A 27,309-nucleotide genomic window follows, 5' to 3' on the forward strand; every position below is an offset into this window, starting at 1 on the left:
CGCGGGTGCGGGGGGGGGGGGGGGGGGGGGGAGGGAAGAGGGGAGGGGCGGGCGCCGGGGAGAGGGGCGGGGGGCTCCGGGAGGAGCGCGGGTGTCGGGGAGGGGATGGGCGTGGGGAGCCTGCCGAGCGCGCACGGACGTAGGGGGTGGGGGGCTCCGAGGGGGGCGCGGGTGCCGGGGGTGGGAAGGGGGCGTGGAGAGCCGGCCGAGCGCGCATGAGCGCAGGGGGGGTCGCGGGGGGGCGGGTCCCGGGGGGAGGGGGCGTGGGAAGCCGGCCGCGCGTGCGCGCGGGCGCAGGGAGGGGTCGCAGGGAGGCGGGGACTCGGGGGGGCGGGTCCCGGGGGAAGGGGGCGTGGGGAATCGGCGGAGCTTGCGCCTGGGCGCAGGGGAGGAAGGAGGGGGCGGGGGGAGCCCGAGCGGAGGGGGCGTGGGGAGTCGGCCGCGCGTGCGCGTGGTTGCAGGGGTGGGGTCGCAGGGAGGCAGGGCCTCGGGGGGCGGGTGCTGGGGGTGGGGAGGGGGCGTGGGGAGCCGCCGAGTTTGCGCGCGGGCGCAGGGGAGGGGTCGCGGTGGGGTGGGGCGGGGCGCTCGGGAGGCTGTGGGGGGAAGCGAGAGAGGGGAAGTCCAGCACAAAGTCGTCAGCCGCCCTGGCCAGAGCAGGTGTCCAGAAGGGTGAAGGGCGGGGGGGGGGGGGGGGGGGGAGGAGGAAGGGCCCGGGAGGGAGGGCCGGAGCCCCTTCTGGATGGGAAGGAAGGTCAAAGGCCTAGGCGGCCTCCCGGCTCAGCACCGCGGACAGCTCCCGCGCAGGCCCGGGCTTCTGGGGTGGCCCTTGGCCTCAGACAGGAACACAGTTAAGGCTTGAGCAGGGAGCTCACGCCTGGAACTCTAACTACCCAGGAGGCTGAAATAGAAGGATCAAGGTCGGAAGGCAGCCAGCGCAGAAAAGCCTTGGAGACTCTTAGTTCCAAATAATGAGCTGGAAGTGGAGCTGTGACTCAAGTGGTAGAGCGCCAGCCTTGAACAAAAACAGGATGGCTAGCGTCCAGGCGTTGAGTCCAAGCCCCAGTGCTGTCATTATAAAAACCAAAATCTTTCCTATTTAGACTAAACCTGTCACCCTGTCACGGTCATGTAACAAACTGAACTGTTAATGATAATTGAATAATATATCCAAGGAGGATATCTCTTCCCATCAAAAAATGGGTAATGGGAGTCTCATCCTGTAAGAGCTCAACACTGATGTATGGCGGGTAAAACTCACAAATAACTCATTCCCTGCGAGACTACTCAAAAAAAAAAATTACTCTTGGGACTGGGAAGGTGGCTCAGTGGTAGAATGCTTGCCTTGCATGCATGAGGCCCTGGGTTCAATTCCTCCACACCACATACACAGAAAAAGACAGAAGTGGCGCTGTAGTTCAAGTGGTAGAGCACTAGCCTTGAGCTGAAGAGCTCAGGGACAGTGCCCAGGCCCAGAGTTCAAGCCCTATGACCAACCCCCCCCCCAAAAAAAAAAAACTCTTGCAGATGTTCTCAATAAGTATGAAAGTCTACATTGCTACCTCTTATGCTACACACAACTAGAAATGAGATAAAGTATCACACATACACATTCATACAAGACTGTAAGTATTATGCACAACTGAACCATAGAGCGCATTATACTCTTGTCTTCTCTATACTTGTACTGTAAAATTAGTAACTGCCTTTTTGCTTTTCTTATTTAAACTCGCCTCCCCAACCAATTTTCTCTCTCCCTCCTTCCCTCCCTCCCTTTCTCTATCCTCTCTCTCTCTTTCTCTGTGGGTCTTGGAGCTTGAACTCTGGGCCTGGGAGCTCTTCAGCTCAAGGCTAGTGCTCTACCACTTGAGTTACAGCGCCACTTCCAGTTTTCTGAGTGGTTTATAAGAGTCTCATGGACTTTCCTGCCTGGGCTGGCTTTGAATCTCGATTCTCAGATCTCAGCCTCCTGAGTAGCTAGGATTACAGGCATGAGCCACTGGTGCCCAGCTTAGTCCCCTTCTTTAAGATATTGAGGTTCATGAGGCCACCTACCAATTTCCAGCTGGTGAGATAGTTCTCTGCTGGGTCATGTGTCCTGCTGTGTAATGGCTGCTCCCATGACAGCATATGGTAAGGCTCTGAGAAAGCTCCTCTCCTCCATGCTGGTAATTTTTCTCCTGGCTGTTTCATCTGGACCTCTTTCTTTCTTTATTGATGGACCAGCATCTTGAAAATGGGTGCATGAGCATGCAAATATTTTGAGCTCAGGAAGGTAGGAAAATGTCATTTTTGCTAATTTGGCTGGAAATATTTTTCCCTCTAATTTGAAAGTTGTCTTCATTCTCTTTGATTCTAGTAGTACTGCTCATCATAAATTCAATTCACACTATATAAATACTGTTTTTAGTCTGTTGTCTATCTGTGAAACTTTACTCCATCCATAGTGTGAAGCCATTTTCAGATTATATGAGGCTTTTTATCCTCTGTGTTGGACTTTTGGAGTGCTCTCCCTTCTACCTTGATAACCCAAGTCCATCAATTTAGTGTCTTTTGAATGATTTCCTTGATGATGTCCTTTTTCTATGCTGAGAGTTCTTAATTCCTGTTAGGTGGAAATGGGCTGTCCTAGATTGGTCCTCTAATTTCTCTACCAGTCTGGAAATGTCTACTTGCTGTATTTTCCAGTTCTATCAACATGTTAATTTTTACTATAACACTTGTAGTTTCCAATAGCTTTCATTATTCAACTGAGTATTTTTTCTTACAAAACAACAGACTGTTCTTTCTTCATGATGTGATGCCTCTTCTTCTCTCTTGACATGAATAATAATTTAAATATTTCTGTCTCTTTTTATTGGACTGTATTAGTTATTTGGGGGCAGGAGATGGATTTCATTGTTAGATCTCCACATTTACATGATATTACAATCTAGTTTACTCCCTCTGTCATACTCCCTGCCTCTTTCAGTAATTTATTTCATGGAGGACATATAGGACTTTGGAGGTGGAGGTGGGAGGATCCTGAGTTGAGGCCAGCTATAGAATGAGTTGCAGGCTATGCTCACCTACAGAGTGACACCTACCTAAAAAAACACGATTTTCCCCCCTTAAGTTGTTCTTTACTAGTTGTTTATGCCTCTGTCTGTCAACTTATAAATGGCCTTCAGATATTCTTATTTGTTTACTGCTCCTCCTTCAAATGGGGCGTTGAAACACTTGAAACTCGAGTGAGGGGAGAAGGTGAGACACCAGGGTATCTGTTGTATATAACACTGGATGAAGAAACATATAACATAGGACATATAACATTTCCTTGAAGAAACCTTATGTCAACCGTGTTCAGTCATTCCTCCTCCATGAAACAATACTACTGAGGTCAGGGTTCCCCCAAGGAAATAGCTCAGCCATTTGATGTAATTTTAAAAGGCAAAGATGAGGCCGGGCACCAGTGGCTCACACATGTATTCCTAACTCCTCGGAAGGCTGAGATCTGAGGATCATAGTTCAAAGCCAGCCCAGGAAGCAAGTCTGAGACTTATTTCCAATTAACCACTAAAATAGCCCCAAGTGGAGCTGTGGCTCAAGTAGTAGAGTGCTAGTCTTGAGCTGAATAGCTGAGGGACAGCTCCCAGGCTCAAAGTTCAGGCCCCATAACCAACAAAAAAAAGAAGAAGAAGAAAAGAAGGAGAAGGAGAAGGAGAAAGAGAAGGAGGAGGAGGAGGAGGAGAAGGAGAAGGAGAAGAAGAAGGAGGAGGAGGAGGAGGAGAAGGAGGAGAAGAAGAAGAAGAAGAAATAATAAAGAAGAAATACTATTTCAGATGAACCGGTTGCATCTTTGCCTATTTGGGAGAGAAGTCATGAGACTTCTAGTGTGAAACACATCTACATCCCATCCATACTGGCTTACCTGTTTTTGTTTGGATATTGTTGTTGTTGTTTTGGGTCGTGGGGGCTCAACTCGGCCTGGGCACTGTCCCTGAGCTCTTCAGTTCACGGCTAGTGCCCTACCACTTGAGCCACAGCACCACTTCTGGTTTTTTTCTGCTTATGTGGTGCTGAGGAATCAAACCCAGGGCCTCATGTATGTGAGGCAAGCACTCTACCACTGAGCCAACCTCCCAGCCCTTGTCTGTTGTTGATTACATTTAAAGGACATATTCTCCCTGAGAACATAACAGACTTCCCAAAGAATTATCAGATCCCAACACTCTTCAGCTAGTTTTAGTTCTTTGAGATGACTCAGGAAGGGCTTAAGGAAACCTTTCTAGAAGAGGAGGCAGGAAGGGTAATGACTATGACTGGTGTACTTCATTATGGCTGCATCACAAGAGTCAGGCATATTTGCTTTGCTCTTCCTAAGAAACCACACAAAAATCATCCACTCCCTGGATGCATGTTATCATCAAAAACTTAAAGAAGAGGCATTTTATTGAGCATGTACGGTGTACTGGATGCAGTAATAAGCACTTGCTGGCATTGTCTTAGTGTTCTCAACCACTTCATCACATAGGTACTATTATTGCTGTTTTAAGGTAGGTGAGACTTATAAACAATGTACCTCACCAGTGTTTCTCATTCCAACTTCTCTTCTGTGAATCATGTTAATACTTATCTGTTGTGACTAATCCATCCAACATATCTCCATTAACCCTGTTATAGGGCTCATTTGTTTTACTTTCTGCTTGTAATTCTACTGCAAAGAATGGGACTGCTATCTGGATCAAAGTGCCTGACTTCCAAATATTCATTTTTGTTCAACATAAAGTGCAAGGCACTGTGCAGGAGACCAATGCGTTTGGAGGTTGAGGAATTTTAGCTCTATTAAGAAACAACACTTGGAGCTGGGAAGGTGGCTCGGTGGTAGAGTGCTTGCCTTGCATGCATGAGGTCCTGGGTTTGATTCCTCAGCACTACATAAACAGAAAAAGAAAAAAAAAACAAACAGAAAAAGCTGGAAGTGGCTCTGTGGCTCAAGTGGTAGAGCACTAACCTTGAACTGAAGAGCTGAGGGACAATGTCCAGGCCGAGTTCATGCCCCACAGCCCCCTCACCTAAAATGAACACTGACAATACTGAGCTGGGTGAGATGGCACAGGTTGGGGCAAATGGATCTTGAGTTCCAGGCTAGCACAGTGAGACCCTGTAAAGAGAAAAGAAAAGAAAGGGAAAGGGAAGGGAAGGGAAGAGAGGAAAGAAAAAGAAAGAAAGAGAGAAAGAAAGAAAGAAAGAAAGAAAGAAAGAAAGAAAGAAAGAAGGAAGGAAGGAAAGAAGGAAGGAAGGGAGAGGGAAGGGAGAGAGGGAAGAAAGGAAGGTAAGGAAGGAGGGAAAGAGGGAAGAAAGGAAGGAAATAAATGGACAGAAGGAAGGAAAAAAGGTAGGAGGGAGGGTAGAAGGTAAATAGGGAAGAAGGGAGGGAGAGAAGGACAGAAGTCAAATTTTCTGATTTCATGTAGCAATACATAACTCATTGGAGATACACTCTATTTAGTTCTATATGGTGACAGTTGGGTGAGAGGAGGTCAAGGCCAACAAGTGGCCCAGGATGGGTCAGAGATCCTAAACATTCAATAAGCCACATACTCTTCAGCCTTTACAGAAACTTCCCAGTCTGCTCAGGTCTAGGGTCACCAAAGACACCACATCACTTAAGTTTAAAGAGACCATCACTTCTAAAAAGAGGCCCAAGCTGGGGCTGTCTACTCTAATGGCTGGATGAGGAATGCTTCTGCTTGGGATTTAAAGCAGTCAGAAGCTCCATCAGAGCACTTCTGAGTATCTTTTTTTTTTCTTTTTTTTTTTTGGGGGGGGGGGTCCAGTAATGGGGCCTGAACTCTGGGCCTGGGCACTGTCCCTCAGCTCTTCAGCTCAAGGCTAGCGCTCTACCACTTGAGCCACAGCGCCACCTCCGGCTTTTTTCATTTTTGCTTATGTGGTGCTGAGGAATCGAACCCAGGGCCTCAGGCATGCAAGGCAAGCACTCTACCACTGAGCCATCTTCCCAGCCCTACTTCTGAGTATCTTGCAGTCAGTAGCAGGTACTTAAGAAAGGCAGAAAGTAGGACTCAAGAGTACCATGTGGGCTCAAGTACAGAAAAAAAGTTATTTACCTGAGCATGATGCTTCTACTCTATGGTGGGAGTGAGATTCCGATGGTGTGGCAATCTGGTGCCTGGGCGGCTGGTCTTTTTTCTGAAGAGAGCAAAGAAAATGTGCTGCTAGTAAAATATAGACATCAAGGAACTGCGTCCACTACTAGGCAGTGTGTAAGATCTTGCTAGGAGACCCTTGAGGTGACACCTGGCAAGGCTTCATGTGAAAGGAACTTCACACCACTTGTATGAGCTGAAGGATGAACCATGAAATGGGGAAAGAGTTCAAGACTAGGTGTCTAGTTTGGAAAAGAGTGGAATGAGGAAGCCCCAGCTTTCTCTTCATAGCAGGGCCCCTGGGAGTGGGAACGGCTGGTGTGACCAGGAGTTAACTGTATTAGTAGTTTCAGAACTGCTGTGTCCAACTCTCATATGCAAGCTTCTCCATCTTATTTGGGGAGTGGGACAAGGGAGCTGGGTGTGTGTGTGCAATGAAGACGCCCAAGCCACTGGCTTCCTAATTTCTCCTGGGAGAAGGCACAGACTATTCACATGACAAAGGAAAAAAAAATGTGTAAAGTGTTTGGACACTGCCCTAAAAGGATTCTAAAGTTTATTAAATTCCTCAGACCTTCCTCCTTAAGACAAAAATCAGTAATTGAACTTTTTTTTTTTTTAAAAAGCTGTTCCTGAGGCTTGAACTCAGGGCCTGGTACTGACTTTGAGCTTCTTTTTGCTCAAAGTTAGTGCTCTACCACTTTAGCTACAGCACTACTTTTGGCTTTTTCTGAGTAGTTTATTGGAGATAAAGAGTTTCAAGGAGGCCTGGGAAGGTGGCTCAGTGGTAGAGCGCTTGCCTTGCATGCATGAGGCCCTGGGTTCGATTCCTCAGCACCACATAAGCAAAGAGATAAAAGCCGGAAGTGGCGCTGTGGCTCAAGTGGTAGAGCGCTAGCCTTGAGCTGAAGAGCTGAGGGACAGCGCTCAGGCCCAGAAAAAAAAAAAAGTTTCAAAGACTTTCCTGCCTCAGCTGGCTTTGAACCTCAATCCTCAGATCTCAGCCTCTTGAGTAGCTAGGATTACAGGAGTGAGCCACCTGTATCCAGGTACTAATGCACTTTTAGCGTTCTGTAGTTTTCAGAGCTCTAGCCTTGTGGAAATCCAGGAAAAGGAAGCAGAGCTGTTGAGGCAGCACCATTTCCTAAACTAGTGCCAGGTGGGTGTGGGCTACTGCTGGTTTCTGCTCCACACCAAATACCTTCTTCATCTGAAACCATCAGTCGTCCTGGAAGGTGATCTAAGAATCCAGCCTGCTCTGCACGTGGCTTTGTATTCTTTTTTTGCCAGTCCCGGGGCCTGGATTCAGGGCCTAGGTGTTGTCCTTGAGCCTCTCTGTGCTCCAGGCTAGACATGGCGTTACTTCTGGCTTTTTCTGAGTAGTTTATCAGAGATAAGATGGAGATAAGAATCTCAGACTTTTCTGTCTAGGCTGGCTTTGAATCACGAGCCTCAGATCTCAGTCTTCTGAGTAGCTGGGATTACAGGTGTGAGCCACCAGTGCCCAGTGGTGTCACATTCTTTAATGCAACAAACAACTGATCTCACATCTGAAGAAAATCAAATCCACACAAACCTGTGCCCTGGTGATTTCTGGCCAAGGAATATAGCTTGTGAACCAAGCCTTCTGTCTTTTGAGAGTTCAAAAGTACTTACACAAATACTCACATTTGACTCTAAGGATCAGATGAGCTCACCAGAGGAGGGGCAGGGATAGCCCATTTATAATCCCTTTTTCACAGACGACCAAGTGTAAGGAGCTCATAGCTCTGTATACACGAGTGAGAAGCTGGGAATAAACTAGGTCTATTTATTAATGTGACCCAGAAACCTTGGCTTCTATTTCAGGATTGGTTGTCTATGGAATCCAGAAATTATTTCAATTTCTCAATGCTCCAATTTTCTCCAGAAAGGAAGGCAGAAGGCAGGCACTTCATAATGAAGTCGGATTTTGTTGTGGTACCTCTGCCTTAGAGAGCTGCAATACTATCTCCATGACGTAGTCATTTCTCTTCTGTGTTGTTTTTTGGAGATTGGATATGAGAGTTAGATTCTTCATTCTTGTAATGTTGCCAGAGTTAAAATAAAAATAGGATGTATCCTTTTCAAAGTAAGTTTGGAAAGGGATTTGTTAAACTTTTTTCCCCAGACTTTTAAAAACAAATTGCATCTGGGAACATTGACTTACACAGAATGGTTCCCAAACTGACAGCTGTCTCGTTCAGTGGAGGCGGTGGCTCTGGCCAAGTATCCTTCCTTCAGTCCCAGATAGGAATAGGTTCAGACTTTGATGGGTTTGTTATTGTGGTTGCTTTTGGCAAGGGTGGGGAAGGGGTAGTTGAGGAGGTGGGTTTAGCTTTGGCTGGGTCTCTCTGCTGCCTAGTTTAAATGATGAAGATGTTAGAAATATCACTCAATGATCACTGACTGCCTATAATAAAATGAGATATACTTTAGTACTAAACCCAATACCTCTTTACCATTTAAGTTATACCTCTAGCCCTAGAATTTTGCTGACTTTGCCTTGTTTGACATCAAACTCATGATACTCTCTGCTTCTGCCTTCTGAGTAGCTGAGGTTTTTAGGCATGCACTAATATGCCTGGCTATATTTTAATTCTCATGCAAAGTTCAAGGCAATGAGCCATCTATGACTATTCAAAGATTTACGATCCTACAAGTACTTAAAAATAATTTTTAATTAAAACTTCGTTAGACTTGACAGTAGTTGGGTTCTTCTGTCTCCTAAAGCCTGAGTGACTCCATGTCTATTTTTACCTTGAAAAAGACTAAAAGGGTAGTTTTGTAGACACATGTATAGTGCTTACAGATACGACTCCTGTGTTCAGCATTCTGCCTCATCTAGTCCCAGGAAAACTTCAGATAAAGAGCTTGCAAGTACTCAGTGATAACAAGTTACATTAGCACTTTATAGCTGAATTGGTTCTATTACATTTCATACAATGTAACAAAGAAGGTATATATTTATCACCCCGATCTTTTAGGTACTACACAGGTGCCTTCTTAATTGGTCTCGCTTTAAAAAAAAAGGTAAAGGAAAAAAAAAAAGAAACCCAAACCAATCTGAACTCTGAACTCTCAGAGGGCCAGCACAATGACAGGAATCTCAGGATCTCTTGTTCCCAGGGGACCCTGAAACAACTGAAGGGTGACAAGTCATATCACTGTCTGAGGTGATTTCTATGTAAAGGACTGAAGACTCACAGTCTGAATTAGGCACAGAAGCAACTGATTTCTTTTTGATCTGCAAAATTTTATTAAGCAATAGCTGGACAACTCTTACAATTTTAAATCATCAAGAAAAAAATAAGATTATTCATCTCAATAATAAAGACAAAATATTTTGGACAAACCACATCATTTTGAATGCAAACCATTAATGCCTTCTAGAATACCTCCTGCACAGTCAGGTACACAAAATACGTAAGAAGATAGGCAAATAAGAGAGCTCACTGAAATGCAATCAGGAATCACAACAGATCATGTTTGGAAACTAAGACAAAGTAGGATGCTGATTTAAAAAGAAACCGACAGCAGAGGAACTGGTATGCAGGAAGAGTGCATGCCAATCCCAGGGTTTGGACAATAACATGCTGGTGGTGGTGTTCGGTCTGGAGCCTCTGTACCTGCATTGCACTCTTATGGGAATAATAAAAGAAAAAAAAACCAGTAGTAATAAATGCAGAAATGACATCCAAATTTACAGTACCAAAATAACGCATTTATAAACAAATGCAGAAACAATACCCCTTTGGTAAGTAACACAGTGCCTTTTCCACCCAATGCATAATCCATGCTTTTCCACAACACAAGAAAAAAATTATCTACAATAAACAAGCTTAGAATCCTACCCCTCCCCTTAGAAAGAAATTATAAACAAAAAATATAGGTGTAAGGAAAGTTACAAGAAATTGCACAAAGCCAAAGAAAGTGGAAATGAAATAAGCCACAATCCTTCAGGGTTTACCAACTAGAAATATGGAAAATACACAAATGGCGCAGAGTTTCGGTTGTGAGTATAAAGACCCAGGAACTCAAAGGACAGTTCTGATCCATTTTGTCTCAGCTAACTGTGCTACAATCACTGACTTGAGCAAGTGACCCACAGTTCAGGGACACCCTGGTTGTTTTCTCACGGGTCCCTTTTCAAGCAAACTTTTGAGTCTGAGGATAGTACTAACAATTGAGGACAGAAACACACTAAAAAACCAAGTTAACCTGGATCCTCACTCCTCTGTTCTTTTTGGATCCACCATTTTAGGGACTAGTGGTATATTATGGGGTTGTTCTTGAGGGTGCTCACTGAGCAGAGTATACTTATGGGGGAAGAACTCTTCCATCCTGCTTATAACTATATGAGAACAAATATGATCTCAAATTCATTTAGAGATGGCCTTTCTACAGATGATTTGTTAACAGAACTGGTATGTATTCAGTAGACAGCTCATAAACACAGAAAAAGAAACATGTCTCCATAAAACTGCAATGTTTTGCTAGGTGCTGGTGGCTCACACCTGTAATCCTAGCTACTTAGGAGGCGGAGATCCGAGGATCGCAGTTCAAAGCCACCCAGGCAGGAAAGTCTTATCTCTAATTAACCACCAGAAAAACTTGCAAGTGGTGCTGTGGCTCAGAGTGGTAGAGAGCTAGCCTTGAGCAAAAGAGCTCAGGGACAGTGCACAGGCCCTGAGTTCAATCCCCATGACTGACCAAAAAAAAAAAAAAGGCAATGTTTTGAAACATACTTTCACCCTCCTGAAGTGAGAAGCTGAAGCTGTACCCTTCTGAGCTCTCAGGCTGCTGAAGCAAGGGAGCTTAAGGATTTTCCTCATGTCCTTTTCATTTTACAAATGGACATAAGGAGGTCTGGCAGCCAAGGTCACCCTCCAACCTTGTAGGAGAGGAGAGCAGAGCAGAGCCAGGCTTGAGACTGGGCCTCCTTACCAGCTAGTACTGAACATCACATGCTTCTGCATTGCCTTAGCTAGTGTGAAACCCAGCCATCTGCACACAGCCAGCCTTTTTTTTACACTGCAATTACAGCTTTGAATTTTCTGCTTCTTTGGTCTCATTTTTTGTCAAGATATACATTCAGTGAATATTTTGTACATGTCTATTGCCTTTGGTCTGATGAAGTTAGAGCCAAATAAATTAAAACTGATTTTATATTTATTAGTTTAATGCTTCTCATGCCTTTTGGGGGGTAGGAGTGGGATTTAAACTTGGGGTCCTGAGCTTGCCAGGCAAGCACGACACCACCTGAGCCACACTCCAGCCCAATGAAAATCTTTATGTACTTGATATTTTATTAGTTCAATGTTCTTTAATTTAGGAAGCCAATGAGATATCTAGACACTTATACATTGCTATTGAGAAACACGAAGTATCTAGAATTCTGTTACTTAAAAGTCCTAATTTTAGTAGCACATAATCAACTGAGACTGACTGAAGGCAATTGTTTTACATAAATAAAGCCACTATTATGGCTTTAAAAGACAGCATATCTTAACTGCGGCAGCCAGTGACTGATTTGGCACCTGAGACTGAGTCTCAGGCCTGGGGTAGAGTCAGCCTGTAGGTGGTGTAGGTGGTGTGTGCTCATTCTCCCTGCAGACTCGTTGCTAACATCTCCGTGTGTGTAAATACCTTTTGGGGAGTGACTGACCATTTGTTTGTTCTTACTAAAAAAAAAAAAAAGTTTTAAAAATTTACTTATTGTGTGGCCTTTATATCTGTAGAACCAGAACTTAGAAAGTTGAGTGGTTTCATAAGAATTCCTCCTTCCACTACTTATCTCCTAGATGCCCACTTCCCCTATTTCCTTCTATTCTTGTTTTAATTAAATATACACACTTCAAATAAAAGAAATATTATTTTAGGGTATGCTATCTCAAAGAAATACCCTCCTCTGTATAAACCACCACCATGAAATAAAAATGAATTCTTTTTAAAGGACTAATAGGACTTTTTCCCAATTAGAAAAAGTTACAAATTATTGGCAAAGCATCTTCGGTCATGTTCTCTTTTATTTCTTGAGGCGAAATAACTGCTACCAAATAAGTCATTACAAAGATACCATTTCTTTTCTAAATAAATAATGGGCATAACTCACAAATACATAGAAACAAAATAACTCCAAAAATACTATGAAAAACAAGATAAATAATTACCTTTTGGACAGGCAAAAATAGAGGAATTACATTTAAATCATTTCAAGATCAGTCTACAACTATTATTGCACTACTAAAAATAAGCAATGAAATGCTATATCAAGCTATAAATACCTAAATAAAAAACTAGGGAACTCTGAAACACACCACTAATTTCTTTCTGGAAGAATTTACCCACCAAAGAATCTATCTCCACACATTTAAGCATAAACTGGGAATTCCAGTATTAGCTGGAAGATGTCCTTTACCGTATTTAAAAACCTACTCAGTATTGATTTGGAAGTTGTAAAGAATGGTAAGTAATTTGGCAAAGGAATAGGCCGGCTTCTTTTCTAATTCTCCAACCAAATTCAGTGAGTTAAAAAAACTACTTCAGTTTGAAAATTAAATTCAATTTGAAAATACTTTCCTGTATGCATCTTCCACTTTCCTGTTTCCAAATACAATCTAAATTTATGTGTCAAAGCTAGCAGTCAGCTGTCATGCTCTATCCTGAAACAATATCAGTAGGAGTAACCAAAAGCAAACTAGGTCGTATTGGCAGCATCTCATTATAGATAAGTGGGCAAAGATCTTCTAGGCTGAACTAACAAAGAACAGACATCTAACCGCCATAGGTATAGTCATTTTTTAACGATGTTTTCTTAGTAGTTTCTCACCTCAGTAAAAACAGTCTAGACGGATAAAAAGCTCTCCCCATTACCTGGAGAGTATCATGGAGCAGTTGTCAAGGATTTGACTACACTGCTACTTTTTCATATCCTGGCAAAGCTTCAATTTTGGGGGGTTACATATGTAACTTGATGGAAAGCATTTCTAGTCAACTGAATTTTAATGTAACCAAGAAAGAATTGCTTCAAATCAAGTCTCATCCATACTTTTAGAAAGGGAAATGACACATCAATGATATCTAATGAGAAATATGTTTGCAATAATGTGTTTGAGATTTTTTTAAAAAGGCATAGAGGCAATACCATCTTGCTCAGTAAATTGGGTTCTACTGACTGTCATACCCTTTATCAGACATAATCCCTGGGCTCTTTTCACTGCTGTCTCTTACCTTCAGGACATCTTACTCAACAGTTATCATTGATCCTATGCAACATCTGACATCATATGTGATGTTTATATTGGAGTCTTCTGGAAGAGAAGTGTAGTCTTTATATAAATCACACCAATGAGTCCCCCAAGTATTTGTCTACATGGGCACATCATTCCTCACCTGTTTATAACCCCTTCTTTGACACCAAACCACATCCACGCTGATGATAGTACCTCTGCACATACCTACTTTCGTGAGTGGAATACAGTGCATTTGCCCTCATATCCTTCATCCATCAAGTCATCTTTTGGGGAGTACCATAATATATGTGAATTAAATGCTGCCCTCTCCCCATAAAAGAGCCTGAATCTTCAGGATTTGGGGTTGTTTTTATTTTCTGAAGTTTGTGTTTTGCACTAGTGATAATGTTGGAAGAGTAATAAAGGCCAGATGTTGTGGAAAATGAACACTAACACACACTCCCTATGTCTAAAATAGCAGGCAGGCTAGAAGGCAGTCTGTCTTCTCTCCAAAGGCCCTTGTCCTGGTCACTGAGAAGCAAACTCAGCAGAGTGTTTCTGCAGCCACTAAACACTGTCTGAAAGAACACCAGGCATTTCACACCCTTGCCTTGCAAATAACACTTTAGTTAAAGAAGAAAGGAAAGACAGATGATAAAGGTAATAGAATAAACGACACGCCGAAAGGCCAGTGCCTTCCGGGCTTGACGGGCTCTCCCACTTCTGCTGTTGTCTCCAGGTCCCCTGGCTAGCAGCAGCATGGGCTCTACCTCTGAAGGCTCTGTGGCATCTTTCTTCCCGTACTGGTCTCTTCATTTGAGGCGCTGAGTCACATTGGCCAGGGCAACAGCAAAGGCTTGCACAGCTGAGAAGGGGTACTGGAAGTCTAAGATGTATGCATTGCCATCAATCCGTCCAAACTGCATCACCTAGGGGAGGGTGCAAGAAGCAAAGCCATGAAAGAAAAAGAAGGTAGCAGACACCAGAGCTGCCGGCTCCCGAGAGAAGTAGACAGCAGTCCACAAGAGTGGACTGAGTCTGACTGACCTTCTAGATCCACCTAATAATTTGTAGGAAATGGGACAAAGAAACATGTGAAATGATGAAAGAGGAGACAGTGAGTGTGATTCACAGCCAAGGAAGCTGTACAGCTCAGATGAAATGGGTTCGTCACTAAGGAAGGAGCAAGGGAGAGATAAAAAGAAAAAAAAAGAACTTATAGGCTAACAGAGATTTCAGAGACACATCTACTTCACTTGTCTTCTAGAACACTGCTTTCTTTCCAGCATGCTCTAGCTCCTCCACTTCCTGTGGTCCCAGAACTTGACAGCATTGCATGATGTTGTAGGATATATACTGATTTGTCTGTGGTCTTTCTCTAACTGTAGGAAGTGCTGTGATGGCAGTGACTTTCTTCAATGCTCTTATTTCTCACTTAGAGTAGGAGTTGGTAAGCTTCTGGTACAGGTTTGACAATATACATTTTAGGTTTTGTGGGTCATACACTCTGCAACCATCACTCAGCTCTGTTCATGTCAGATGAAAGCTGTATACAACACCCCTAAGTCAAAGGGAGGGGTTGCATCTCAATAACACTTTACTTACAAACAGAGGGCAGTGGGCTAGTGGAATAATGGGCCAGATTGCTTAGATCTGGCTTAGAGGACTGCTAGATACACAGCAGGTTCTCAATAAATAGTTGATGACTGAATTAATGAAAATGCAAATTTAAAGATGAGTGGAGAAGGGGTTTCCCAGGGTGGTTAAGCAGGTTGGAGCAGGACGCACAGACCAGTCACTCACAGTGCTGAGTGGCATCAAGAAGAGACTTAACTTACGAGTCAAAGTCCTATGGATGACTTAGCGATACGTTCACAGAAAATAAGCAAACAAAGAAAATCCAAGCAGTTAGTAAGTCTAGGAAAAACTGTAATACTATACTGTCATACAAGGCTCAGGTGTAAATCCTACTCACTGACAGAACAAGGTCACTAATGACTATTGCTTTAACTGGCAAAGGGGGAGGAGAGTGGGGATGAAGAAAACAAATATTCTCAAAGTCAATGCATAACTGAATGGGTGCTGGAAATATTCTCAAAGTCAATGCTTAACTGAATGGGTGCTGGAAATATTCTCAAAGTCAATGCATAACTGGATGGGTGCTGGAGGTTTAGAATATAACCATCAGGCTTTCAACCTCTATCACCTGAGAGAAAGAGGGTGGTGGAGAAGCAGAGACATGAAAGGAAAAGAAGGTGGGAAAGAGGTAACGAGTTCAGTGCCGTTCCTGGTAGAATTAGCACAGAGAGAAGAGTTTCTCAGGAAGAATACATGATGGCAAAATAGAAACACCAATAAACAGAAATATAAACATATTCTTACATTCTTTGCAAGGATGATGGAAAATTCCAGGGAAACTTTCACCTCCATGAGAACAGATGTGATGGGGGGAGGGGAGAGAGTTGCAACTAGCCCTTACAAATTTCATGGAATCATTTGGCTATCAATGTGTGCATTACTGGGTTGAAAAAAAAATACAAGACAGTGGTAGGAATACTGAGAATTCAAAGCCTATTGCTTCCACCTAAGAGATAGGAACTATCTCTCCCCTTTTGAAAAAGTGCTCCTGGAGGCCAAAGCACAGACTGTCATGCAGCAGCTTCGGTGTCACAGCTTTCTTACCTGCCGCCCCTCCAACTCGATCTGGAAATTCTTGGCCGACTCCTGGGTCACCCGTCCTCCGAAGTCCAGCTGGTACACCTGTGTGGCCTCGTTCCACAGAGGCTGCTTATTGGCCATCACATACACAAAGCCCTGGCTGCCCAGCCGGCCATCGTCCTTCTCGCTGGCTTTGCGGCACTTGAACTCCTCTAGCTCACTGGCTGTCCGAAGGCTCCTCTTGCTCTTCCACCCCTTCTTGCTGCCCTGGCTTTGGTTCATCAGCTCGTCCCCACTGATGAACAGCTCAGGCTCACTCTCGGAGCTGTCCTGGAATTCATTTGTCTTGTTCAACTTCTTTGACTTCAGTTGGTCTTTCTGACTCTTCACTTTCTTCTTCTCTCTCCCCAAGCGGGGGCTGGAGATGAGAGAATTAAAGTCACTCAAAGTTCTAGCCTCCTTCTTCACTTTGCCCTCAGTGATGGCCTGAACACTTCCTTCCTCTGCTCGGCTGTCCAGGCGTTTCCGGTTCTTCTTCCCAAACTTTTCTGTCCTCTGGGGGACCGGGCTTTCCGTCAGGGAGAGGACTTCTTGAAAGTTGTCAGCAGTCTCTACCATCACCTCTGTGCCCATGTGGCTTTGGACGTCAGCGGGTGGTGGGGATACAAGGGGCTTCTCCACCACTAAATGGGGGTTAGACGGGAGAGTGCCCTGGGGGTTTTGCACAGGTGGGCAGGTGCTGTAGGAATTCCATGGGTGCAAGGCGACAGGTGGCAGCTGTAAACCAGAGCACGTGCTGCTTCCTGGGTATGTGGGGGGCAGGGTGCAATAGGAGAGGCTAGGCGGATACGCTGGCTGAAGGACGACAGTTGACTCCTGGTGTGCGAACTGTGCTGGGGACAGGGCATCTTTGGGGGAGCAGGGAGCCTGCACTCCGGGCAGAGGGGGGTTGTTATAGCTTCCTGGATATGGCACTCCCATCCCATAGCTTGTTTGGAAAGTGGCAGTGGGGCTGGCAGGGGACTTGGGGGAGACAAATGGCACTCGAGCCACATCCAGGTGCTGGCCCTGCCCTAGCATCAGAGGGGGCAGTTTTAAGGGGTTGGGCACTGCAGGTTGTGCTGTCCTTTCCTGAGGAACCCACACATCCTCACCCAGCACAGGGTCCCAGTGGTAAGGAGGCGGCCTCTTCACGGTGACAGTGGCTTCAGGCAGTGGGGGATGTCTCAGGGGCTTCTCAAGCTGACAGTGGGGGGACAGGGCCTCATCCTCCGTGAAGGCGGAGTTGACGTAGTCGGTGCGGTCACGGGTGCTGTCAGGTGGGCTCAGGAGGTTGTAAGAGGACTGGGAGGTCAGTGGGGAGGAGCTGATAGCATGAGCTAGGACAGTGCCTGACTGTGCACTGGGCCCTGCACCACTGCACTGGCTGCAGGTGTACAGGGCTGGTGGGGGCCGGGCTGGGAGCTGTGCCACTGCCCCGCCAGGGCCACCCTTGGGCTTGGCTAGGGGCTGCAGTGGCACCCGGGAGCTGTCAGCCAGCTGAGCCATTTTCAGTGCCACCTCACGGTTGTTCCTCCGCAGGGTGGCATGAATGAGGCTGCTGTCTGGCCTCTGGGCAGTGCCCCGCCCCTGGGCAAGCTGACTAGCAATTTCAGGGTATGGTGGTGGGTCCCCTGTGGGGATGGAGTAGCGGGGGACAGTCAGGCGGTTCAGGGTAGCACTGGTGCAGGGCTGAGGGACCTTCTTCTCAGTGGCTGTGAGCCTCAAGGTGGCAGAGCTACCTGGGCCAGGAAGGGTGTAGGTGTTCTGGGAACAGAGCATCCTAGTGCGAGGCCGGCACACCTCCTCCACATTGCCACTGCTGTCAAAGGTGGTGATCCGCTCATAGCCCAGGGGAGGCTGGTAATGTACTGCTGTGGGGTAGAGGGAGAAGTCGCCCTTCTTTAAGCACACATCCACTGGGGGCTGTGGTGGTGGCAGAGGGGGTGGGGGTGCTGCTGTGGTGGGGGCAGCAGGAATGGTTCCTGGGTAGGGAGGTGGGGGGTTCATTTTTGTCACCTGGACTTCCTGGGGGGCACTGAAAACTACTGCATCCCCCTCAGCCGCCAGCTGGGGCACTGGCCGCAAGACCTTGGTTGACTTCTGCAGGTGTTCGTGGTCTCGGTCTCCATGGTCCATTACAGACATCTGCACAGCTCCTTGTGGTGGTGGTGGCGGTGGTGGCAAGGGCAACTGAGGAGGGTTCTGAATGATGCGGCCCATTTCTGCACCTCCGAAAATCACCTGTCCTGGGTTGGAATACCGGTTGGAAACTGGATACTGGGTGGCGTTGTCTCCTGCATGTTCTACTGCCCCCACAGCTGTTGTCTGATTGGTCAGGACATCCAGCTGCACATTCTGATTGGCGAGCAGAGATTGTACCAGCCCTATGCTCTGCGTGGGGGACATAGCTTGAGCAGAGCTGTGGATTGGTGCAATTGGGATGTTCACGGTACAAGGTGGGTTGTTCTCGGGGACACCAGAGGCTCCTGTCACTGGAAGGAAATTAGAAAAAGGAACTCTTTGCAAAGCAGTGTCATGAAACAGGGTCAAAATAGGCAATAAGTCTGGATTCACATATTTTGAATCATTTATAAAACCTCTCTTATATTTCTGAAAGAATACATAGGCACTTGTGGGGGGGTGTCTGTAAGGGTATGTGCCTGTTGAACATGGGCATTATCAGAGGTTTTTTTTTTTTTTTACTATATTTTTTTATTGTAAAGGGGTTAAAGTTACACGAGTAAGGTAATGAGTACATTTCCTATCAAGCATTGTTACTCAAATGACAAAAAGAAAATGTGTGATACTTTAGCAGATATCAGAGCTTTTTAATGAAAACATTTAAACCTTTTGTGCCCAAATAGTATCCTCACAAATAATTAAGTCTCTGAAGGACTTGCTTTACTGGTAATACTAATAAAATGGCCATTCTTTGCAGGAGAGTGGTGGTACAGTAAGGAATCCTGCCGAGGAATACTGTGCCTAATCTAAGCAAGTTCACTAATGGTTTTGGATTCTTTTTTTTTGGGGGGGGGGGGCGGGGGGAGGTCTGGTCATGGGGCCTGAACTCTGGGCCTGGGTGCTGGCCCTCAGCTCTTCAGCTCAAGGCTAGTGCTCTACCACTTGAGCCACAGCGCCACTTCTAGCTTTTTTCTTTTTGCTTATGTGGTGCTGAGGAATCGAACCCAGGGCTTCAGGCATGCAAGGCAAGCGCTCTACCACTGAGCCACCTTCCCAGCCTCTGGTTTTGGATTCTTAAGTGTGGTAAGTCTCATGAAATGTCTATCTGGAACATGTTCTATGAATTTGTACTTGAGAATTGAAAAAAAACATGTAAAATATAGTAACAAAACCATTAAATAATATAGCAAATATGCATATTAGCGGAAGGATCACTTCCTAATGTGTCTACTTTTTATCATTTCAAGTAGTATATAAGATAGATTTTGCTCAGTGTGGTTCCTGTAATTTGAGCTACTCAGTGAAATCTGAGAATCATGGCTCAAAGCTATCCCAGGAAAGAAAGTCCTTGAGACTCTTATCTCTAATAAACTACCCAGAAAAAGCCAGAAGTAGCACTTTGGCTCAAGTGGTAGAATGTTAGCCTTGAGCACAGCAAGGTTCAGGGACAGAGCCCAGACCCTGAGTTCAAGCCCCATGACCAGAAAAAAAGATAGAGCCATACTAAAGAAAACCCTGTAAATATTCCCTACTTATACACGGTGGGACTTTCATGGACTGTGTGTGAATGGTAAATTGCAGGAAGGCTTTAGAGCCCTTGCTTATTGTGCCTACTAAGCATCCCAGCAATTTTGTTCCTCAGCCCTTCCAGCCACTGTAGCTTTCCTTAGACAGCAAAGGCAGGCCTGCAACCTGGTTCTGAGTGCTAAGTGGCAATGACTACTTGGACAGAAAATAAGATCTAACAGGTTTGTGTTCAGGTTGGCTGACCTACTACCAGCCAGAATGAGCCTTCTGGAATCCTGTTGCAGAATCTAGCTGGCTGAAATGTCAGAATTAAGCCCACCCCTGGACTATCATCTGGCTGCAAAGATCTGAGTCCTATCTCATTTTCCATTGCTTCTATGCAGATCTCACTTCCAGATATTCTCCAGTCTGCAGGGAACACTGACAAGCGGAGGCTCTGTGGAGTCATCATCATCAAATGTGAGCTTGAGACAGCATATTCCCACCACAGCAACAAATGAATGCTGACAACAGTTATATTCATCACATGTGTGCAGAACAGGGAGGGAATGAAGATACTTCTAAACCGAAGATTCTGAAATAGCAGGGGATGCGCTATCAAGATCAAGTATGTAACACTTTAGTCATGGAGCTGTGGACATTGATGTTGAAAGTAGTTTCTGAACCTATGAAATTACAAGAGGACTTTTGCTTAGAAAGTGCTCTCATGTAATTGAGAATAGTAGTATATAACTAATAGTAATCATTCTGATCTATTAATCAAAATAGAATCCTCTTAGGATTCCCCCACTTGGAAATTAATTTAAGATGCTACAGATATTTGACAATGTGCAAAGTGGAATTTAAAAACCGTGTACTAGTTTAACACACGCCAGGTCTCCATGCAGAGATAAGTACTGTATGATTAAAGAGAAGTGTTTAAATGCACAGGCTGTGTGTTGTAGACGTGGGGCATATTTAAGAAGTTCAGCTGTGTGGGTACCATAGGCCAATGGAGAGAGGAGTTCTCCAACCAAGGATGGAAAGGCTAGCCTCTACTAAGATGGGGCTTTAGTCCTTCAAATTCATCTTTATCTGGCACATGAACCAGAAAGTTGCTGTAAGGATAAAAGGAGACAGGAGAAATGCTCTGTGAGTTGTCATTGCCCCCTTAACCACTCACACTCTGGTGACTTCCCTTCTTCAAATGGGTGCCTATGTGTGACCTTTTTCCTGGGACTTACCACAGAATCTATCAGATTACTAAAGCAGGTGTGTCTTTTCCAAACCAAGGCAGTATGCTGTACTTGTCAATGACTTACCCACCCCCCTTCCCCTGTTGTGTGAGGAACAAACAAGCCTATGTCATATGAACACACCTGGTAAATCATCTTCATCTTCACTGAAAACATTTGGGTTGAAGACAGGTAAATTAATATAGTCCATGGAAATCTTCCGAACTTCTGGGAGATAAATGGTCATCTGCCGTGGCTGAAGATGCAGCAGGCTGGTTTTATAGATTACTGGTGAGGAGGAGGAAGGGCACAGTTAATAGAGACACACCAGAGGAGAGCCAAAGTGTCAAAAGAATTGCAAGAAGAAAATTGGAGTGCTGTGGATCTCTGCCATCAGAAGACAAACCTGTATGGCTGGGCCAAGAGCCTAATAGGAACTCTTCATCTCTCCTATATATGCCAGGCTATACCAGCCATGATTTCCTTTCTCTCCTTCCTCTGCCTCCCTTCTTTCCTTCTTCCCTCCCTTCCTTCCTTCCTTCCTTCCTTCCTTCCTTCCTTCCTTCCTTCCTTCCTTCCTTCCTTCCTTCTTTCCCTTCCTCCCTCCCTCCCTTCCTTCCTCCTTTCTTTCCTTTATGTTGGTACTGGGACTTGAACTCAGGATCTTTCACCCAGTTTTCTTGCTTGTAACTGGCACTCTACAAATTGAGGTACACCTCAAGCACAGCAGTTTGCTGATTAACTGGAGTTGGAATCTGACAGAATTTTCTGCCTGAAATGGCTTTGAACACATTTTTCCAATTCTCAGCCTCATAAGTAGTTAGGATTACAGATATATACCATTGACATCTGGAAGAAAAAAAAATTTAAGGATTCATTTGCAACCAGAGGATAATTTAGTGAATTCAGTAGTGATAATGAGAGTGTCAAACCCAGGGGAATCTTTGGCAATCAAGGCACTGCTTGAAAACAATAGAAAATAGGTGAAAGGTGTCATGCTGGCACAGAACACTGTGATCGTCAAGGAATGAAGTATTTTCTTATTGACTTTTAATTTTAGTGGGATAGGGATATCTAGAAACTTCCATGGTGTTTTGTTTTTTTTTTTGGGGGGGGGTCTGGTCCTGGGGCCTGAACTCTGGGCCTGGGCGCTGTCCCTCAGCTCCTCAGCTCAAGGCTAGCGCTCTACCACTTGAGCCACAGTGCCACTTCCGGCTTTTTTCTTTTTGCTTATGTGGTGCTGAGGAATCGAACCCAGAGCCTCAGGCATGCAAGGCAAGTGCTCTACCACTGAGCCACCTTCCCAGCCCCCATGATGGTTTTTTTTTAAATATTAGTTTTCTAAATGTTGAAAATGTGACTGAAATATATTAGAAGAGACAAAACAAAATTAAAAGTGGTGACTCTTAAGGAGGAGACAACAATGCTTGATAAGAAATGTACTCATTACCTTGCTCATGTAACTGTAACCCCTCCTCTGTACAGTATTCTCACAATAAAAAAATTATTTAAAAAAAAGAAAAAAGCTAAAGGACAGCACTCAGGCCCTGTTCAAGTCCCAGTGCCAGCACAAAATAAAAATAAAAACAAACAAAAAGAAAACAAAACCAAAACAATTGTGACTCTTCAGCATATGTTAAACAGGACAGGCCCTGTCAACTGTCTTTTGTGTTCCTGATATTTCAGCTTACTTGTATTTGCTGGGACTTGCTGTATGACCTAGGATATGATCTATTTTGGAAAAAGTCCCATGGAGTGCCAAGAAGAATGTGTGTAGTGCAGCTACTGTGAGAAGTACTCTGTGGATATGTTAATTCCATGTGGTATGTGGTGGAATTTAATTTTAAGGTTTCTTACTGATTCTTCTGTTTGAAGGGGCTGGGAAGGTGGCTCAGTGGTAGAGTGCTTGCCTTGCATGCATGAGGCTCTGGGTTTGATTCCTCAGCACCACATAAGCAAAAAGCCGGAAGTGGTACTGTGGCTCAAGTGGTAGAGCGCTAGCCTTGAGCTGAAGAGCTGAGGGACAGTGCTCAGGCCCAGAGTTCAGGCCCCACAACCAGACCCCCCCACCCCCCAAAAAAAGAAGCTATCTTCTGTTTGGATGACCTATCTTGGTCAGAGTGTTGCGGTGTTGAAATCTCCCACTATTGTGTTGGTATCCATCAGTGCTGTAAGTCCAGAAGTGTTTGAAGAAACAGTGTGGATATATACTAACTACCATAATTAATCAATTAATATAAAGACACTTTTTGTCTTCTGACTAGTCTTAGCTTGAAGCCTACTTTATCAGATGTAAGTATGGCTACCCACGTATGCTTTTGGAATCTCTTGCTCAGGTCTTTTTCAAGCCTTTCACCTTAAGCATGCATTTGTCTTTGTCAGTGAGATGTATTTTGCAGGCAACAAATGGTTTGGGTCTTATATTTTATTCTAAGTTGCTAACTCCAATTTTTGTTTGTTTGGGTCCGGTCATGGGGCCTGAACTCTGGGCCTGGGCACTGTCCCTCAGCTCTTCAGCTCAAGGCTATCGCTCTACCACTTGAGCCACAGCGCCACTTCTGGCTTTTTTCTTTTTGCTTATGTGGTGCTGAGGAATCGAACCCAGGGCCTCTGGCATGCAAGGCATGCGCTCAACCACTGAGCCACTTTCCCAGCCCCTAACTCCAACTTTTGATTAGAATGTTGAGTCCATTGACATGTAATGTTAATATTGAGAAAGATACCATATTTCCTGTCATTTTGTTGTGGTTTTTAAATGCTTGCTTCTTTCCTCTTTGCTAATCTACTCTTCTAGTAGGGTTCATTCCTGTATATAAGGATACTTAAGTAGAATGTTATGTAGATACTTAAGTGCTGATTTAGTAGTCATGGATTCCTTTAGCTTTTATCGCAGAAGGCTTTTATTTCTCCATCAATTCTGACAGCTAGCTTATCTTTCAGGGCTTGAATTATGTTTTTCCGTGCCTACGTTGCATTTAATGTCTGGGTCAGGAAATCTACTGTTGTTACAATGGCTTTTCCATTGTAAGTTACTTACCTCCTCTCTTTTGAGGCTTTTGATTTTTTTTTATTACATCTATTTAGTATTTTTACCATAAAATATGTAGTGTATTTCTTTTCTGATCTGGCCTGTTTGGAGTTTTGTCTCTGTACATGGGTTAGAGAAGTTTCTTCCATTATTTGTTGAAGAGGCTCTCAATGTCTTTAGTTTTCTTGTTTCTAGTCTTATCTCTATTATTCAAGTTAGGATATGGTCTGGGAGGGTGCATCTGTCAACAAATAGTCAATTTCAGTGCTCAGGACACTGTGTATGAGGCTTTTTTCTATTCAGGATGAGGAAGTTTCATTCCAAGGTTGTTGCCAGAGGTAAACTATGGTTAGGTTTGTGTTAAATTCTAAAAGACAAGTCACTGCTACCACTCCAATCTCTTTGAATGACAATGGTTTCAAGGTATATCTTCATGCTCCAGAAAAACCTTCCCTAATCAAGGTGACAGAAATAAAAGATAGTCCTATTGGAATACATGCTATTCCAATACTAAGTTGTATGGCTAAGGTTAGTGGACAGTGGGGTGAGGTAAGCAGAAAAAAATATAGTTAATGCCAGGTGTCTATAGCTCATGTCTCTCAGGAGGCTGAGATCTTAGGACTGTGAAGCCAACTAGGGCAGGAACATCTATGAGACTCATCTCCAATTAACCACCAAACACTCGGAATTGGAGCTGTGGCTCAAATGGCAGAGTGCTAGTCTTGAGCAAAAAAGCTCAGAAGTAGTGCCTAGGCCCTGAGTTCAAGTGACTGACTGACAGACAGATAGACAGACAGACAGACACAGACACACACACACAAATCAGTTAATACTGTGTTGGGTGAGGGAATGGTGAAGATAAAGTGAGGAGAGATGTATATGTAAATATATACACACAAATTAGACAACATCAATGATCAAAGAGAAATAAAGAGAAAAAGTAAGAGAAATACAGAGACAAATAATAAATAACAGAAAGCAAAAATGAAAAATGAACAGAACAAAAATGATGTTCAGGTAGTTTATTTACCAGGTATGAAAGTTTAGGTATTGAGGAAGACTGAAGAGTAGGAAAACAGAGGTAGAAGCGAATATGAATAAATAAGAATTCTACTTAATTATATAGAAAATATAAATGAGGTGGGCTATAGGAAGGGTATATAACTGTGATTCAATACAGATCACTAAAGACAAGTAATAAAGTTCAGATATTATGGTTTGGAGTAAGAAGAAGAGGGAGAAGCAAACTACAAGATTAAATGGAATAGGGTAACAAGTCTACTTTAGAATGTTTAGATTAATAAGGAAATGGCTTTTACCTAATTTACAGAAAAGAAAAAACATATACTTAAACAAGTACAATACTCAAAACACTTGAACTAATACAGGAACAAAGACAGATATAACAAATATGACTTTTTGACTGTTCTTATGTGCCTATACATATTTCTTTTTTTTTTTTTTTTGGGTCCGGTCCTGGGGCCTGAACTCTGGGCCTGGGTGCTGTCCCTCAGCTCTTCAGCTCAAGGTTAGCACTCTACCACTTGAGCCTAAGTGCCACTTCCGGCTTTTCTCTTTTTGCTTATGTGGTGCTGAGGAATCGAACCCAGGGCCTCATGCATGCAAGGCAAGTGCTTTACCACTGAGCCAACTTCCCAGCTATATATGTTTATTTATTTAAAGACTTCTCTCCAGGTCGCAAAAGGCTGTTTCAGCCCCAGGTGTGTTGTTGCTTCCCTCAGAAGACCTTACAAGGGCAAAGGGCTTCAGAGCTGATAGTTGATGCCTCCGTTTGGCTCAGCAAAAAGTCCCAAGGCTGCTTACCTGCCAGACTTGGGACAGCTGTCAACCTAGTGGTAGACCATGCTTTTTTGTTGAGCTGCCATGGTTTGGTGGCACATTCCATATGTGCACTGAGTTTCTGAGCATTTGGTGAGATGGGACCTCCACTATCAAGCAGGTGTCTCTGCTCTCTAGCTAGATGGGCATTTCTAATCCTGTCTCCTGATACTGCAGCCACTGGCCTCTTGTAGCCTCTGGCTTCCTGGCTGCAGACTAGCTTCCCGAAGCTTAAACTTTTGCTGTTCCCTGCCTTGTCTGTCTTCCTTCCCACTTCTCTTCTAACTGATTAGCAACCATGTTCTATGGTACAATCACCGGCGGGTTGCTAATATGTAATTACTTCTTTACCCTGAAATCCCAGAAAAACTTTCTCAAGATGGTGACTCTCTATCCTCATCTAGGATAAAGGGAACACAGAACATCTTAGTTTCTGTGGCCTAGTCTCTCACAACAGATTACTCTCAGCTTTCCAAAGCCCTGAACTGTTAAGGTTTCCAAGTTATGTTTTCCTCCCAAACTGAATCTGGCAATCCCTTGGCAGGACCATCTAAGTTTATCCAGTGTGTTCCTGTCCTAACTCCCCATCCCCAAATGGAAGAGCTAGTACTGCTTTCAAACTCTTCTTCTGCTTTGATTGCTTCTCTGTAATTTGCTGGGTCCCCACAAACTCCTTGTAGTTCCTTTCTCCTGCCTCAGAATTTGGTCACTTTTGAGTTACTGGACTCTCCTCATCCATGGATTGAAAGTGGTAAATACTTTCAATTGAGCACCTTCTCTCTTCTCCTCTCTTCCTCTCCTTGCTCTTCCTTCCTTTCTGTTTCTGTTTCTTGATTGGATCTTATTACTGAGTCCAAGCTGATCTTGAACTCTTTTTTTTGTTTGTTTGTTTTGGTCGGTCATGGGGCCTGAACTCTGGGCCTGGGCACTGTCCCTCAGCTCTTTAGCTCGAGGCTAGTGCTCTAGCACTGGAGTCATAGCGCCATTTCTGGCTTTTTCTGCTTATGTGGTGCTGAGGAATCGAACCCAGGGCCTCATGCATGCAAGGCAAGCACTCTACCACTGAGCCACCTTCCCAGCTGATCTTGAACTCTTGCTCCTGTGGTGTCAACCTCCTAAGTGCTGAGATTATAAGTATAAACCCAACAGGGGGCTGGGAAGTGGCCCAGTGGTAGAGTGCTTGCCTTGCATGCATGAGGCCCTGGGTTCGATTCCTCAGTACCACATAAGCAGAAAAAGCTGGAAGTGGCGCTGTGGCTCAAGTAGTAGGGTGCTAGCCTTGAGCTGAAGAGCTGAGGGACAGCACCCAGGCCCAGAGTTCAGGCCCTACGACTGGCAAAAAACAAAAAACCAGCAGGGCTCATTTCTCCCCAAGTCCCCCACAAATGCCCCCCCCACCCCAGTACCAAGGCTAGAACTCA

General features: G+C 44.5%; 1 protein-coding gene across 2 annotated transcripts in view; it reads right to left on the minus strand.

Annotated features, from left to right (window-relative positions):
• Positions 1–11,625: 11,625 nt before the first annotated feature.
• Tulp4 (TUB like protein 4) overlaps positions 11,626–27,309 on the minus strand; it is a 148,815-nt gene continuing 133,131 nt past the window's right edge. For both annotated transcript variants that reach the window (XM_042702085.1, XM_042702086.1), the window contains exons 13-15: positions 21,166–21,309; positions 16,082–18,591; positions 11,626–14,328 (exon numbers count right to left, since the gene is read on the minus strand). In XM_042702085.1, the coding sequence (XP_042558019.1) occupies positions 14,212–14,328; positions 16,082–18,591; positions 21,166–21,309 (2,771 nt within the window). In that variant the 3' untranslated portion in view covers positions 11,626–14,211. The remainder of the gene's footprint in view (positions 14,329–16,081; positions 18,592–21,165; positions 21,310–27,309) is intronic.

Source organism: Dipodomys spectabilis, unplaced genomic scaffold (assembly GCF_019054845.1).
Source record: "Dipodomys spectabilis isolate Male_0828 unplaced genomic scaffold, ASM1905484v1 ptg000302l, whole genome shotgun sequence".
Taxonomy (NCBI): Eukaryota; Metazoa; Chordata; class Mammalia; order Rodentia; family Heteromyidae; genus Dipodomys; species Dipodomys spectabilis.